Below are 15,355 nucleotides of genomic sequence, written 5' to 3'. Positions count from 1 at the left end.
CAGGACAGCGGACGTGTTTGGAACGACAGCACTAACCGGGCATGGCATTCTCCAAAGCGGTCTCTGGGACCATTTCCTGCCACTTTGGAGCGCTTTCAGACGCTGGCTGCTGCTTCTCGGCTGGGCAGCATCAATCAATCACACGTTCTAAAATTAGCTTCCCTTGCGGAGATGAAGGGCCCTTCGAAAACAGCGCTGCCTGCCTCTTCCCTCGAAATGCCAGGAATGAGGCCTTTTCAAAATCCCCAGACCAGGGGGAACAGCAAAATGAAAATAATAAGAGGGACAGGACAGAGAACCATCTCTCAGCTGGAGAACCTTCCTTGGGACAAATACCGTATTTTTTGCTCTATAAGACTCACTTTTTCCCTCCTAAAAAGTAAAGGGAAATGTGTGTGCGCGTCTTATGGAGCGAATGCAGGCTGCGCAGCTATCCCAGAAGCCAGAACAGCAAGAGGGATTGCTGCTTTCACTGCGCAGAGATCCCTCTTGCTGTTCTGGCTTGTGAGATTCAGAATATTTTTTTACTTGTTTTCCTCCTCCAAAAACTAGGTGCGTCTTGTGGTCTGGTGTGTCTTATAGAGCGGAAAAATACGGTACCTTTCTGCCTAAGCTGAAATTTTCCAAGCGTCCCGATTTCCCAGGGACAGCCCCGGAATTACAAGAGCCATCACAGATTCCGATTTGATCCCTGAATGTCCCTGAATTTACCTTTCCCTCCATGTCTCGGAGAACAATTAAAAGTTTGCGCTTGCGTGTGTAGGGGTGAAAACGGAGCCCTGTTTATCCTGAAAATAAAATCCCTGACCAAATGAAGGGAACGGTGAAGCTGTCATATGAAGCCCTTCCTATAATTTTGAAGGGAAAAGTCACCCATCCACCTTAAATTATTCCATTGCAGTGTTTATTCCTTTATTGTAAATGGAGACTTACAGTGTCTACTCAGGAGTAAGTCCCACTGTATTCAATGGAGCTGACTCCCAGGTACCTAGGCAAGACTGGGCAGCCTCACACCGCAATCCTACACATTTTTACTCAGAACTAGTCCTACTGAGTTCAATAGGATTTGGGACGCGGGTGGCGCTGTGGGTTAAACCACACAGCCTAGGATTTGCTGATCAGAAGGTCGGCAGTTCGACTAAGCCTCTTCTGGCGAACCAGAGCAGCACACGGAAACACCGTTTACCTTCCCGGCGGAGGGGTACCTATTTATCTACTTGCACTTTGACGTGCTTTCGAACTGCTAGGTTGGCAGGAGCAGGGACTGAGCAACGGGAGCTCACCCCGTCATGGGGATTCAAACCTCCGACCTTCCGATCGGCAAGCCCTAGGCTCTGTGGTTTAACCCACAGCGCCACCCGCGTCCCTAAAGATGGCTTTAAAAGAGGATTAGACAGATTCATGGGGGCTGTTGAGGGCTACCAGCCACAACTATGATCTGCCACCAGTGGCGTAGCGTGGGTTGTCAGCACCCGGGGCAAGGCAAGTAATTTGCGCCCCCTAACCCATGGATTTGCGCCCCCTAACCCTAACCCCCAGATGTTGCACCCGGTGCGGCCGGCCCCCCCTGCACCCCTCACGCTACGCCACTGTCTGCCACCATGATGGAACAAGACCGTTTTCTAGTGCTCCAGAGGGCAGAACCTAAACTGGTGGATCCAAGTTACAAGACAGGAGTTTCCAACTCAACATTAGGAAGAGCTTTCTGATGGTAAGAGCTGTTCAACAGTGGAATGGTCTTCCTCAGAAGGTGGTGGACTCTCCTTCCTTGGAAATTTTTAAGCAGAGGTTGGGTGGTCATCTGTCAGGGATGCTTTCGCTGAGATTCCAGCATTGCAGGGGGTTGGATTAGACCAGGGGTCAGCAACCTTTTTCAGCAGGGGGCCGGTCCACCATCCCTCAGACCTCCTGGGGGGGCCAGATTATATTTTGGGGGGGAAATATGAACAAATTCCTATGCCCCACAATAACCCAGAGATGCATTTTAAATAAAAGGACACATTCTACTCATGTAAAAAACACGCTGATTCCCGGACCGTCCGCAGGCCGGATTGAGAAGGCGATTGGGCTGCATCCGGCCCCTGGGCCTTAGGTTAGATGGAACCCCTTCCAACAATTCTATGATTCTAAACTCCTGCCCCACAACATCACCAGCATGCCCCGAATTGGGCAAAACGGCTCACTTGGCATTGTACTGGTTTCGGAATTCTTCCCATTGTAACAACAACATTGAGTCAGGTCGCCAGTGCAGAATTCAAAATCGTTTTAGAAACACGGAGACCCTGGGAAGCATTCAAAGTGGCCGAGCTCTCTGGGAACGACCGGAAGTCGCAGGGAGCAGATTCTGGGACTGGATCTGGGCCAGGAAGTGATCTCATTGTCTGTCGGCGCTGCAAGCATTGAGCCCAGATGGAGTAGGACCTCTCCGCCAGCAAAGAACGGTGTGGGTGGGAAAATAACTGTCCCCAGTGCTGTGAGCCAAAAGGAATGGGTGGGGAGAAGCCAGCCGAAAGCCAGCCCCACCTTATCAGCTCAAAAGCAGGTTACTTTCTAGATAACTCCAGGGCCAATGAAAACACAAGCCGAGTCCAGATCCCACGTCGCCCAGAGAGCCCCACACAAAGCAATAGATTTCACTGAACATCACTGGATACAGATCACAGGCGTGGAAGTGGCTCAGGGTATCATCCAAGGTGTGGCAGTGTGTATGTTGTGGAGAGGGGCGGAATGAAGATTGCTAAATTGGGTGGCCAGCTACAGGAGATCATGGGGCACCATTTAGGGCTTTGAAGGTCAGCACCAACACTTTGAATTGTGCTTGGAAACGTCCTGGGAGCCAATGTAGGTCTTTCAAGACCGGTGTTATATGGTCTCTTAAGCAGACAGATATATTGACCCATCGCCCTTTTGCAACCCAGTTCATGTTTCCAGCACAAGTAGGCCATTTCCTATGGAAGCCTGTATCTCCAGGGACCAGCTCACGCCTTGCACCAATTCTGAAACTGTTTTGCTTGTCCGAACCAGAGTGGCATAGTGGTTAGAGTGACCGACTACACATAATTCCGAGCACAATTCAAAGTGTTGGTGCTGACCTTTAAAGCCCTAAATGGCCCAGTAGACCTGAAGGAGCGTCTCCACCCCCATCATTCTGCCCGGACACTGAGGTCCAGCGCCAAGGGCCTTCTAGCGGTTCCCTCGCTGCGAGAAGCCAAGTTACAGGGAACCAGGCAGAGGGCCTTCTCGGTGGTGGCGCCCTCTCTGTGGAACGCCTTCCCTTCAGATGTCAAGGAGATAAAGAACTATCTGACTATTAGAAGACATCTGAAGGCAACCCTGTTTAGGGATGTTTTTAATGTTTGATGTTTTATCATGTTTTTAATATTCTGTTGGGAGCCGCCCAGAGTTGCTGAGGAAACACAGCGGGGTATAAATAAGTTGTTGTTGTTGTTGTTACTGGGACAGACCAGGTGTGACCTTAGGGGCCAGTCACTGCCCCTCTGCCTAAAGCTACGTCACAGGGTTTTTGTGGGAATTAAAGAGGTGGAAAAATCATGTACAGTGGTACCTCGGGTTACATATGCTTCAGGTTACAGACTCCGCTAACCCAGAAATAGTGCTTCAGGTTAAGAACTTTGCTTCAAGATGAGAACAGAAATTGTGCTCTGGCGGCGCGGCAGCAGCAGGAGGCCCCATTAGCTAAAGTGGTGCTTCAGGTTAAGAACAGTTTCAGGTTAAGTACGGACCTCCGGAACGAATTAAGTACTTAACCCGAGGTACCACTGTATTGGGCTGCTTGGAGAAAACTGATGGGGTCTAAGATGTCAGGAATAAAAACAAACGGGGGGAAATAAGGAGCGCGGCTCCCGTGAAACCCCCCCGCCAGGCAGGATGGGCTTCCCAGAAGAGGGAGGAGGAGTGGGGCACATGGAAAATAAACCCCATGAAAGGAAGTGAGACAGGGGTGGGAAGAATCCCAGCTTCCGTAAGAGAAGGGAAATTACAGAGGCCTCCATCCGTTGTGGGAAGAAAACCATTGTCTTGCTCGGCACGACTGCCAAGATCAGCGGCCGGGCGACATCACAGGCTTCCTGGAGTGCAAACAGACAGCAGACTAACCGCCGGCTGGGCCAAGGCTCGTAATTGGTAGCAGCACACCCTTACTGAAAAGCACGGGTGCGAGCAGAAAGCTGCCACATATATTTGCTCCCCCCCCCCATTTTGCAGGTCCCTGTCTTCCCACCTTTAAGGGTGCAGTGCAGGTGTGTCTGGGAGGGGAGCCTTAGACCCTCCAGGTCATGGGTAGGCAAACTAAGGCCCGGGGGCCGGATTCGGCCCAACCGCCTTCTAAATCTGGCCCACGGACGGTCCGGGAATCAGCGTGTTTTTACAGGAGCAGGATGTGTCCTTTTATTTACAGTGCATCTCTGGGTTATTTGTGGAGCCTGCCTGGTGTTCTTACATGAGTAGAATGTGTGCTTTGATTTAAAAAGCATCTCTGGGATATTTGTGGGGCATAGGAATTTGTTCATTTCCCCCCCGCAAAAAATATAGCCGGCCCCCCACAAGGTTTGAGGGACAGTGGACCGGCCCCCTGCTGAAAACGTTTGCTGACCCCTGGTCTAGGTCCTTGCCAGTGGCGTAGCGTGGGTTGTCAGCACCCGGGGCAAGGCAAGTAATTTGCGTCCCCTAACCCATGGATTTGCGCCCCCTAACCCTAACCCCCAGATGTTGCGCCCGGTGCAGCCGCCCCCCCCTGCACCCCCCACGCTACGCCACTGGTCCTTGCTGAACTACATCTCACAACAGCTCCAGCCAGCATGGCCAATGGCCAGGGAGAATTGAAACTCTGAGTTTTAGCGTGGCAGCAGCTACACCTCGGAATTCCCTGCCAGTTGAAATGGGCCATGGATTCCTCATTTGAGATTCCTGCGTTGCACAGGTTAGACTTAGATGACTCTCAGAGATCCAGCTCTGCAATTCTACAGTTCTCTGACATCAGAGTACACATGCCGTTGTTGCACACTTTCCGGGGTCTGCTGAAAACATCTTTGTTTGTTTAGGCAAATCTGCCCTGACGCACAGAAGTTCCATGCCTTACAAACTTCTAGCTTATGGTTGGTTTTAATTAGTTTTGAAGTTTTTTTAAGACACCAGTTTTTAACTGTCTTTTATTGATAGGTTTAATGGGGTGTTGTTTTTGGTAAACGGCTTTAAATAAAATAAAGGTAAAGGTAAAGGGACCCCTGACCATTAGGTCCAGTCGTGACTGACTCTGGGGTTGCAGCGCTCATCTCGCTTTATTGGCCGAGGGAGCCGGCGTGCAGCTTCCGGGTCATGTGGCCAGCAGGACTAAGCCGCTTCTGGCGAACCAGAGCAGCGCACGGAAACGCCGTTTACCTTCCCACCGGAGCAGTACCTATTTATCTACTTGCACTTTGACGTGCTTTCGAACTGCTAGGTGGGCAGGAGCAGGGACCGAGCAATGGGAGCTCACCCCGTGGCGGGGATTCGAAGCGCCAGCCTTCTGATCGGCAAGTCCTAGGCTCTGTGGTTTAACCCACAGCTTTATTTATACTAAAATTGTTAAGTGTTATCTTGCAACAAATTGGGAGCTTTTGCAAAGCAAAATTGCAAATTCAAATGTATCCCTATTGTGTTTTATGACTTCCTTGATATTGTATGTGGGCTGGAACTGGTCTGTGACCGAAATAATAAAATTCACCAATTATGCTCATTAGAAGCTGCAAAGGAAACTCACTCCAGAGATGTCCTTCACCTCATCTTTTCATAGAATCATAGACTTGTAGAATTGAAAGGGACCCTAAGGGTTTTCTAGTGACTAGTCCAACCGCCTGCAGTGCAGGAATCTTTTATCCAAGGTAGGGTTCAGACGTGGGTGGCGCTGTGGGTTAAACCACAGAGCCTAGGGCTTGCCGATCAGAAGGTCAGCAGTTCGAATCCCCGCAATGCCGGGGTGAGCTCCCGTTGCTCGGTCCCAGCTCCTGCCAACCTAGCGGTTCGAAAACACGTCAAAGTGCAAGTAGATAAATAGGTACCACTCCAGCGGGAAGGTAAACGGTGTTTCCGTGCGCTGCTCTGGTTCGCCAGAAGCGGCTTAGTCATGCTGGCCACATGACCCGGAAGCTGTACACCGGCTCCCTCGGCCAATAAAGCGAGATGAGCGCTGCAACCCCAGAGTCATCCGCGACTGGACCTAATGGTCAGGGGTCCCTTTACCTTTACCTTTACTAGGGCTCAGACCCACAACTCCCCATCTCCCTGCGGTCTCCTCTTCTCCAGGCTAAACACACCCAGCTCCTTCAACCATTTCTCATAAGGCATGGTTTCCAGACCTTTCGATCATCTTGGTCGCCCTCCTTCGCACAACTTCCAACTTGTCAATATCCTTCTTAAATTGTGGCACCCAGAACTGGACACAGGACTGGTCTGACCACACCTTGATCTGTGCACTTGTTTTAGGTAACCTAGAATAGCCTTAGCCTTTTTTGCTGCTGCGTCACACAGCTATTCAGGAATGATAAAATGTTAAAATCTCCCTGCTGAGAGGAGGAGCTGTTTGAAAATGGAACAGACTCCACTGGAAGGTTGTTCGCTCTCTGCTGGATGATTCTAAACAGAGGTTGAGAAGCTGTCTGTCGGGGATAAAGGAGATAAAGTCGCTACCAGAGAATAATGGCAGATGAAGTTGATGGACTATGCTGAAATGGCTAAAATGACTGGAGGAATCAGAAATAAGGAAGGAAGACCAAAATTTTAATAAGGAATGGGGAAAATTTATAACTTACCTTAAAGACCTTTGTAAACAGTTAAAATCGTTAGTAGGGTTGGAATAGCACTTGTCGTTTAAGAGTGAATTCTGGACACAGTGGAGATGTAAAAGATTTGCACCATCATAAAAGATGCAGGAGGAAATGATTAACAATAGGACCTGGATGGAAGTCCAGAAGATTCATTGGAAATTTGTTTTTTTTTTTTTAATGTTGGGTATATCTCTGTAAAAATTCAATTTGAAAACCCAAATAAATAAATTTCTTTTTTAAAAAAAGAGACAATGTGAGAAATTGACACCCCTCCCATCTCCCACCCAGAGATGACAATCTCAGCTTTTATCTTTGGACAACTGTCCTGCCTCCCTGCAACACTTTCCCCTGAGCGGTAAAACTCTTGATTTATCAGCCTTGGGGTCCAAGGCAGACAGGAAACCGGCTTCCTCTTCTAGTGAGCAGTCAGGAACCAGTGTGGAAAGCTGCCAAGGCAATTAAACCATCTGGTGCCAGAGAGAAAGAAGGAAAAATGGAATAATTTAAAGCTCTCTCACACACTCCCGTGTGACCCACAGCTTGACTCTTTTACCTGAGTTCACGGCTGGCTGAATATTAATAGAATCATGGAACTGTGGAGTTGGAAGGGACCCCCAATGGTCATCTAGTCTGACCCCCTGAAATGTTGGGCTAACCATCAGGTGCTCTTCCAAGACTCCCGCCACTCAATGCAGCTATCCTGGTTTGGTCCTGTTCCCAGAATAACTTGAGTCCAGAAGAATAACTTGAGAACTCAGAAGTGAAAAGGTGGTTTGAGTGGTGATTCTAAAACTCCACTTGCAAAAATACCAGGGTGATTGGTGGTAGTACCAGAATCCCACCTCAGAGTCCTACTAATTTAAGAAGACAGTCCAGTCATAGACGCTCAAAACCAAGTCTCAGGATGTGAGATTCCTGTGTTGCGAGGAATCCAACACTACAGATGAGCTTACTCCCAAAGTAAGTGTGGAGAGAATTTCGTCACCACAGTATGCCACAACAGCAGCAAGAATACTTATTGCAAAGTATTGGAAGACACAAGATTTACCCACTCTGGAAGAGTGGCAGATGAAGGTGATGGACTACATGGAACTGGCGGAAATGACTGGCAGAATCCGAGACCAGGGAGAAGAGTCGGTGGAAGAAGACTGGAAGAAATTTAAAGACTATTTACAGAAATACTGCAAAATTAATGAATGTTAGAATGATGTCAGAATGAAGTTAAGTGGTTTTAGCAGCAATGTTATAAAGGTGTATGTAAAAATGGATTGTTAACAGGTGAGAATCCAAAGTTATAATATATTAAGTTAAAGGATTAAGACAAAAACAAAGAGGGAAAGGAATTGCTGAATTAACCAATTGAACTGGAATACAAAAAAGGGAGGTGTGAGGAGGTCAGGGAAGCAAGGAAATGAAATGTAAGGCATGGAAAGATTGATTTGTTTTAAGTGTCCCGCCCCCCCTGTATTTTGTATTTTTTCTTTTCTTTATTTTTTTTCTTTTCTTCTTATCTATGTAATCTTTCTTTCTTTTTTGAAACCTTAATAAATATCATCTATAAAAAAGAGAGAATTTCGTCTACACAGCACAGTTCTATACGGGATTACCCAGAATCAAAACCCTCGGCGTTCAATGCGCTTACGGAGACTCACTGCCAGATCCTACGCAGCGCCGTCTCCAAAAAGTTCCAAGTTCCACCGAGCTCATCCTTGCTCAGAGGAGACCCGCTGGAGTTGACAGGCCGGGAAGCAAGCCCTGTCTGTCGTCCAGCCCGCTGTGCGCACGGCAAACTCAGTGGCTTGACTCCCAAGTCAACCCACAGAGCGCAACAGCTTTAAGGCTGGGAAATCGCGCTTTGTCCAGCGGGAGCAAGATCCATTGGAGACAGTGGGATGGGCTTCCGAGTAGACCAGCACTGGCTGACCCGGGGCCAGGATCCCAGGACCAGGTGTGCCCAGAAGACCCATCCGCGCCGGAGTTGCGCCCGTGCGCCTTTCCCCCTTCCGCATTCCGCCTTACCTGCCGCCTCCGGCTCAGCGCATCGCAGCGTCGCGCAGCTGCTCCGGGAGCCACCCGGGACGAAAGACGCGCAGGAGGCAGCGGCTGGGCTGCGAGAACATCTGGCCAATTAACAATGGAGGGCGGAGACTGCCTGGCCCAAAGGGGACTTTTTGGAGAAAGGTGGAGGCTTTCAGCCTGAGACGCTGGCTCTCTTCCCCACACTTTCAGAATAAAAATTGGCTCTCACCGCACCAGTGGCATAGCGTGGGGGGTGCAGGGGGGGCCGGCCGCACCGGGCTCAACATCTGGGGGTTAGGGGGCGCAAATCCACGGGTTAGGGGGCGCAAATTACTTGCTTTGCCCCGGGTGCTGACAACCCACGCTACGCCACTGCACCGCACCGAGCTTTTTTTTTATGGATACATTGGAAAACAAACAGAAATAACTCCTTGCACTGCTTGATTTAAAACATGGAACACTCCTTCTTTATGTGATCATGGGATACCCAGAAAGCTTAAAACAATGCAGGAATCATTCCCAAAATATATTTTTTCTTGCATATGTACCTTAAGTATGTATGCAAACTCAATGAGAGGTGTCTGCTTGCCAGTGGCGTAGCGTGGGTTGTCAGCACCCGGGGCAAGTCAAGTAATTTGCGCCCCCTAACCCGTGGATTTGCGCCCCCTAACCCTAACCCCCAGATGTTGCGCCCGGTGCGGCCGGGCCCCCCTGCACCCCCCACGCTACGCCACTGCTGCTTGCTTTTGCGGGGTAATCTCATTTGGAGACTGAATCAGTGGCGTAGCATGGGTTGTCAGCACCCGGGGCAAGGCAAGTAATTTGCGCCCCTAACCCCCAGATGTTGCGCCCGGTGTGGCCGGCCCCCCCTGCACCCCCCACGCTACGCCACTGGACTGAATCTGATTTGAGATAAGCAAACTCTCATCTCCTCCCCAAGACAAAGGAGCCTTTATCTTTTCCGATCTGGATAGTATGCTATGCTACACCATACTGAAAGGTTTAAATCAGTGATGGCCAAACTTGGCCCTCCAGCTGTTTTGGGACTACAACTCCCACGATCCCGGAATAACAGATTTGGATATTCCACAAAAGAGGAAGGGTATCTTTTTATATGCAACGGCGGCAGCAAGAGTTTTGATCGCAACAAAATAGAAGAGTAATGAAATCCCCTCTGTACAAGATTGGATCCAAAAGCTGACAGAATATGCCGAATTAGATGGTTTATCAGAAAAAATAAAGAATAAATCAAAACAGGAATTTGTTTCAAAATGGGAGGTTTTCAAAGAATATCTGAAAAATAAATATAGTCGTTTAAATTGTGTTGCAGCATTTGAGGAACTTCAGTAATAGTTGCAAGGTAGATATAGATTTATTGAGAATAAGTTTAATTATGATAAAAGTGTGTATTGGCAATAAGTAATATGAGTTTGAAATATGGAATAGATGGGAGGTTGGGTCTTTAGTGTTAAGACCAATAGATGTTTTATTGTTTGCTAAGAAAATTATGTTTCTATGGTTATTTTTGTAATTTGTGTGTAATTTGGTATTTGTGTTGTTTTTATTCTAGTATAAATAAAAAAGTTTATTAAAAAAAAACCTCCCACGATCCCTAGCTAACAGGACCAGTGGTCAGGGATGATGGGAATTCAGGGCGGGATATAGATCAAGAGAGGCCCTAGGCCAGGGATCAGCAAGGCTTACCAGGCATGGGCTGGATCACTCCCACAGAGATCCTCGGTGGGCCAGACCCTGCCCTCGCATTAAGTCTTGAGTTTGCAATTTTGGAAGAGGGGAGACTGCCTGCTAGCAGGGGAGCTCACCCCGTCGTGGGGATTCGAACCTCCAACCTTCTGATCTGCGAGCCCTAGGCTCTGTGGTTTAACCCACAGCGCCACCTGTGTCCCTGGGTAAATCATACACCCAAGCAAACAATGTTTTTCAGGTATGCATTGCTGAGATGATATTTCCGCTTCCTGAATGGGTACAGTTGCTTTTTTATGGATGTTCTCAGCAGGTACCTGTTAGTATTATTATTGTTATGGCTCTGTGTGTGGCTGTGCTACCCTAAAACCAATGCTTTAAAGATCTGGATGTGGATCTGACCTCTCCACATCTGGTTCTCCAAGGTTTTAGAAAGGGGTCTTCGCTAGGCCCACCTAGAGGTTCCTGATGGTGAAGCTGGGACTGACGCTATGGACTTTCCCCATCTCTTCTACGTTGCTTTGCGTCTTCATCCAGGCTCTGAAAGCTTTTGCGCTTTATGTGCAACGCTGGGAAAGGCACTGCCTTTGGGGCACAGAAAACATGATTATCTCACCAGCCCTGCCACAACGCCCCTTTGACATTTCAGACAGAGAGGGAAATAGCCAAGTTGGTTCGCCGCAAAGAACAGCCCTTGTCTTTCAGAACCGGGAAGTTCTGCCAGGGGAACATAGGAACGGCAGGAGGAAGCATCCGTTTTTAGAACCATCTGAGAGCAGTACACCACACATTATCAAAGGGCCTTTCATGCACATATGTATTGAAAGGGCTGCGATTTTGGGAAAACAATCCTCCTATTCAATCCAATCTCCCCACCCCCTGCTCCCCATTTTATGATCAACAGCCTTCAACTTTCCATTCCGTTCCCCTTTTTTCTTCCCAATTTTTTTATTGATTTTCCACATTTATCACAAAAAAGACATAACACAACACACAAGAAAGAAAAACACTACAATACACAAAGCTAAATACAAAGAAAATTTGTATCTTTAAATGCCTAATTCTCATTACACTGACAACTGACTTCCCCCAATCCCCTCTGAATTTCATTATATCACCTGTGTAACAGTTCTCCAAATTCATATTTCTAATAATATTAACTCCTTTCATTTACTAACCTCTTCTCCTTTATTAATACTCTAATCCTTAATATTTACCACCACATATTCTTATTCTACTCCTAAGCCTATTTATTACCTCCAATAAATTTCTCTTTATCTTATATCACAATATTTAGCTAAATGTTCTTTCAATTTCTTCCAATCCTCTTGTATCTCTTCTTTCTGGTCGCGGATTCTTCCAGTCAGGTCGGCCAGCTCCAAAAACTCCAACGTCTTCATCTGCCATTCTTCTGCATTCCGTTCCCCTTTTGACCATCTACTGACCAAGGGAGCCAGTGTTGTAAATAAAAATATGCCCTTTTCCCTTATGGGGTATCCAAGAGCCCATATAGAGTCCTTACATAGGTTCCCTGTTGGTAGGAGAAAATAACAGAGGCCAACCAGAGAATATTGAGAAGCAAAGCAGCTAGTAAGCTTGATCTTTATTAATCTGTTGCAACAGGGTGCTCTCCTCACAAGCAAGAGAGGAAGAGGACCCCCCAAAATTGCTGTGCAAGGGCTTATAAAGACTTTTGAAATTCCCATCCTCTAGATCAAGACCACCCCCAGAAACATTATGCATACATCAGAGGTGTAACCTAAGACCACCCCTCAGATACATCCCACCTACATCACAGAAATTTTAATATAGTTTTTCTCCTGTTGTTGTTTATCTCCTGTCTAGCAGGTTACTTGATTGGATTGCCTGGGGAGCCTGGCCATTCTTTTGTAGTGGTAAAATACTTATTTCCTGGGCCAGGTCACAGGCTCACACCTTATTCAAACAGACATATCCTTGAGACAGGATTTATGAGGAAAGTGACAATGGGGAGGCTTTTCCAGTTTAACCTTGCAGAGAAAGGATTTGGTCAGTTTAGGAATCAAAATGGTTCCAGGTTGGTCTTCCTGTGTTGATCTATGTATGTGCAGTTATGAACATTACCATATATCTAAGACCATAAAATTCCTATCACACCAGCTTCAGACCCCTCAATATTTCTAGGCAGGGGATGAGTCTCCCCAATATTGAGGGACGCCCCCCCATACCCCACCCCTCTGGTGAACACCAGCCCATTATGGGGATGAGGTGGGGAGGAAGGCATGGCAATTTTCACCCTCCACTTTCCACACCGTGATCTGTGTTATGGCTAAAATCTGGGTGCGGGGTTACTCTGCCACCCAGCTCATCGGACTAAGTCCGTGGGTCCCTGCGGAAGAAAATGAGCTCAGCCGGACGCAGGAGCAAACTGCAGAAGATCCAAGTTTATTGCGCAACGGGTTCAAGGCGAGATTGAACCCAGAGAAAGGGGTGACATGAACTTTTGAAATTTCCCTCCATATCCCAGAATACAGTGCATGAAACGTCACGAATACATTATGGGAAGGTTGGGTTTCACAAGTTACATCATGAATATACTTTACACGTCATGAATACATTATGAAAAGGTGGGATTACATTAATTAGCATTTTCGGATGAGGGAGGGGGGATATGCGGAGCGGGAAATATACATAGATACACATTTATTGAGTACCGGTGGTGGCAAGACAATGGGTCAGAGATATGCATCGTCTGCCACCTAATATTGCCTGGAGGGAAGGTTTGGCGAATTAAGAAGTTCCTGCGTACGTGACCTGCCGCTTCGGGGATTATGGAAGTAGGGATAGCATCATGGAGTCCACGGGGAACTGAGTTGAATGACACTGAGAGCGAAGAAATCGGAGTTACGGTTGATTTTATATCAATTTCTAAAGATTTCAATGATTTCAAACCCCTTCTGTACTATAGGGCAAAAGCAGAAACAGAATGGATACATTGTAACAGGAGGTCCCTGGTTTCGGATCCACTGTTCTCGCCGTGGGGGGCCGTCAGCAGCTTGTCAGGGGTGAAATGAGGCGTGCAGGAGCTCCCTGAGCTAGCTTCTGCAGGACGAATGCATGGCTGTGATTGGCTAAAGCGGGGCCATAGGAATAAGCGGGCCTCGGATGTTCCTAGAAGGAAGGGGGAAAGGAGCCCCCCCCCTTCCGTTCCGTATCATCTGGGAAGGTGCTCTGGCGATCCTCAAAGACATTCACACGTCCCTGCAAGCCTGGCTGGATTTGGGGGTGGGAAGTCATGTGTGTGATGTCATGCACATGCAACAGCTCCTCCCCCCTCATGCTGGACACGCCTGCTACTGACTACCCGCCAGTATAGATCTTTTAACATGTTATTATGAGTCTGTGGGTGCTTTGTTGTTTAGTTGTTTAGTCGTGTCCGCCTCTTTGTGACCCCCTGGACCAGAGCACGCCAGGCACTCCTGTCTTCCACAGCCTCCCGCAGTTTGGTCAAACTCATGCTGGTAGCTTCGAGAACACTGTCCCACCATCTCATCCTCTGTCGTCCCCTTCTCCTTGTGCCCTCCATCTTTCCCAACATCAGGGTCTTTCCCAGGGAGTCTTCTCTTCTCATGAGGTGGCCAAAGTCTTGGAGCCTCAGCTTTGGATCTGTCCTTCCAGGAAAGGAAAACGTTGACAGCTATGGTTAAAGCCTCAAGGAGAAGGAAAACGGGTGACCAGAACTATTTCAAAGGGTGTTGTTTTTTAAGGAAACCTGGCAGAAGTCCTGAGTTTCAACCACAAACTGAATCTGAACTGGCCATTTAAGTGTTTTAAGCTGCAAAGAGGAGGAAAACTGACCTCTTTAACTGTTCTAATGTGAAAAAAGAAGGAAACCTGGTGGAAGTAAGGGCTTTCTGCTGCAAAACAAAATAAAATTGGCCACTTGACTGATTTAAACTACAAAGAAGAGAACAACTGGCGACTCAAAAGTATTTTAAAGGAGGTGGGGTGGGAGAAGAAAACCTGGTGGGAGTCCAGACTTTCAGCCACAAAATAAATAATAATAATTTATTATTTATACCCCGCCTATTGGGCGGGGTTTCCCCAGCCACTCTGGGCGGCTTCCAAAAAAATATTAAAATACCGTAATGCATCAAACATTAAAAGCTTCCCTAAACAGGGCTGCCTTCAGATGTCTTCTAAAAGTTTGGTAGTTGTTCTTCTCTTTGACATCTGCTGGGAGGGCGTTCCACAGGGCGGGCGCTACCACTGAGAAGGCCCTCTGCCTGGTTCCCTGAAACTTAGCTTCTCAGAACTGGCCTCGTAAACCAAAGGTTTTCAATCTTTTGAGTCCATGGCTCCCTTGACCAACTACTTTGGCACCCCTGTGGGGCTCAGGAGCCCAATTATGTCAGCCACTGACTGCAGAGCCAGTAGCCTCTCACCCCTTTTTGAACACCTCACTTGTGGAGTGCTCCCTCAACCTCCTCTCCCCCCTCTCTTTGGGGGGTCTTCAAGGCAGCCCCTGGTCTCTGAGCCTAATACACAGGGTCCGGCTATTTCCTGGTTTTAACACTCCAAGCATTGATTAAAGTCTCACACCTATTAGACCCAGGAATTTAGGGTGTCTAGCACCCACAGGTCCGTATAGTTAAAGCTATGGTTTTCCCAGTAGTGATGTGTGGAAGTGAGAGCTGGACCATAAAGAAGGCTGATCGCCAAAGAATGGATGCTTTTGAATTATGGTGCTGGAGGAGACTCTTGAGAGTCCCATGGACTGTGAGAAGATCAAACCTCTCCATTGTGAAGGAAATCAGCCCTGAGTGCTCACT

General features: G+C 47.9%; 1 protein-coding gene across 3 annotated transcripts in view; it reads right to left on the bottom strand.

Annotated features, from left to right (window-relative positions):
* KANK3 (KN motif and ankyrin repeat domains 3) overlaps positions 1-8,949 on the bottom strand; it is a 33,862-nt gene extending 24,913 nt beyond the window's left edge. For 2 of the 3 annotated variants that reach the window (XM_082206290.1, XM_082206289.1), the window contains exon 1: positions 8,474-8,543. In XM_082206290.1, coding sequence (XP_082062416.1) covers positions 8,474-8,528 — 55 coding nt within the window. In that variant the 5' untranslated portion in view covers positions 8,529-8,543. Of the gene's footprint in view, positions 1-8,473; positions 8,544-8,840 lie in introns of those variants that run through there. The other variant, XM_082206292.1, reaches the window with a different exon arrangement.
* Positions 8,950-15,355: the final 6,406 nt, after the last annotated feature.

The sequence above is a fragment of the Podarcis vaucheri genome (assembly GCF_965113315.1).
Source record: "Podarcis vaucheri genome assembly, chromosome: 18".
NCBI lineage: Eukaryota > Metazoa > Chordata > Lepidosauria > Squamata > Lacertidae > Podarcis > Podarcis vaucheri.
The sequence above is the reverse complement of the archived record's forward strand: the minus strand, read 5'-3'. Positions and strand labels throughout refer to the sequence as shown.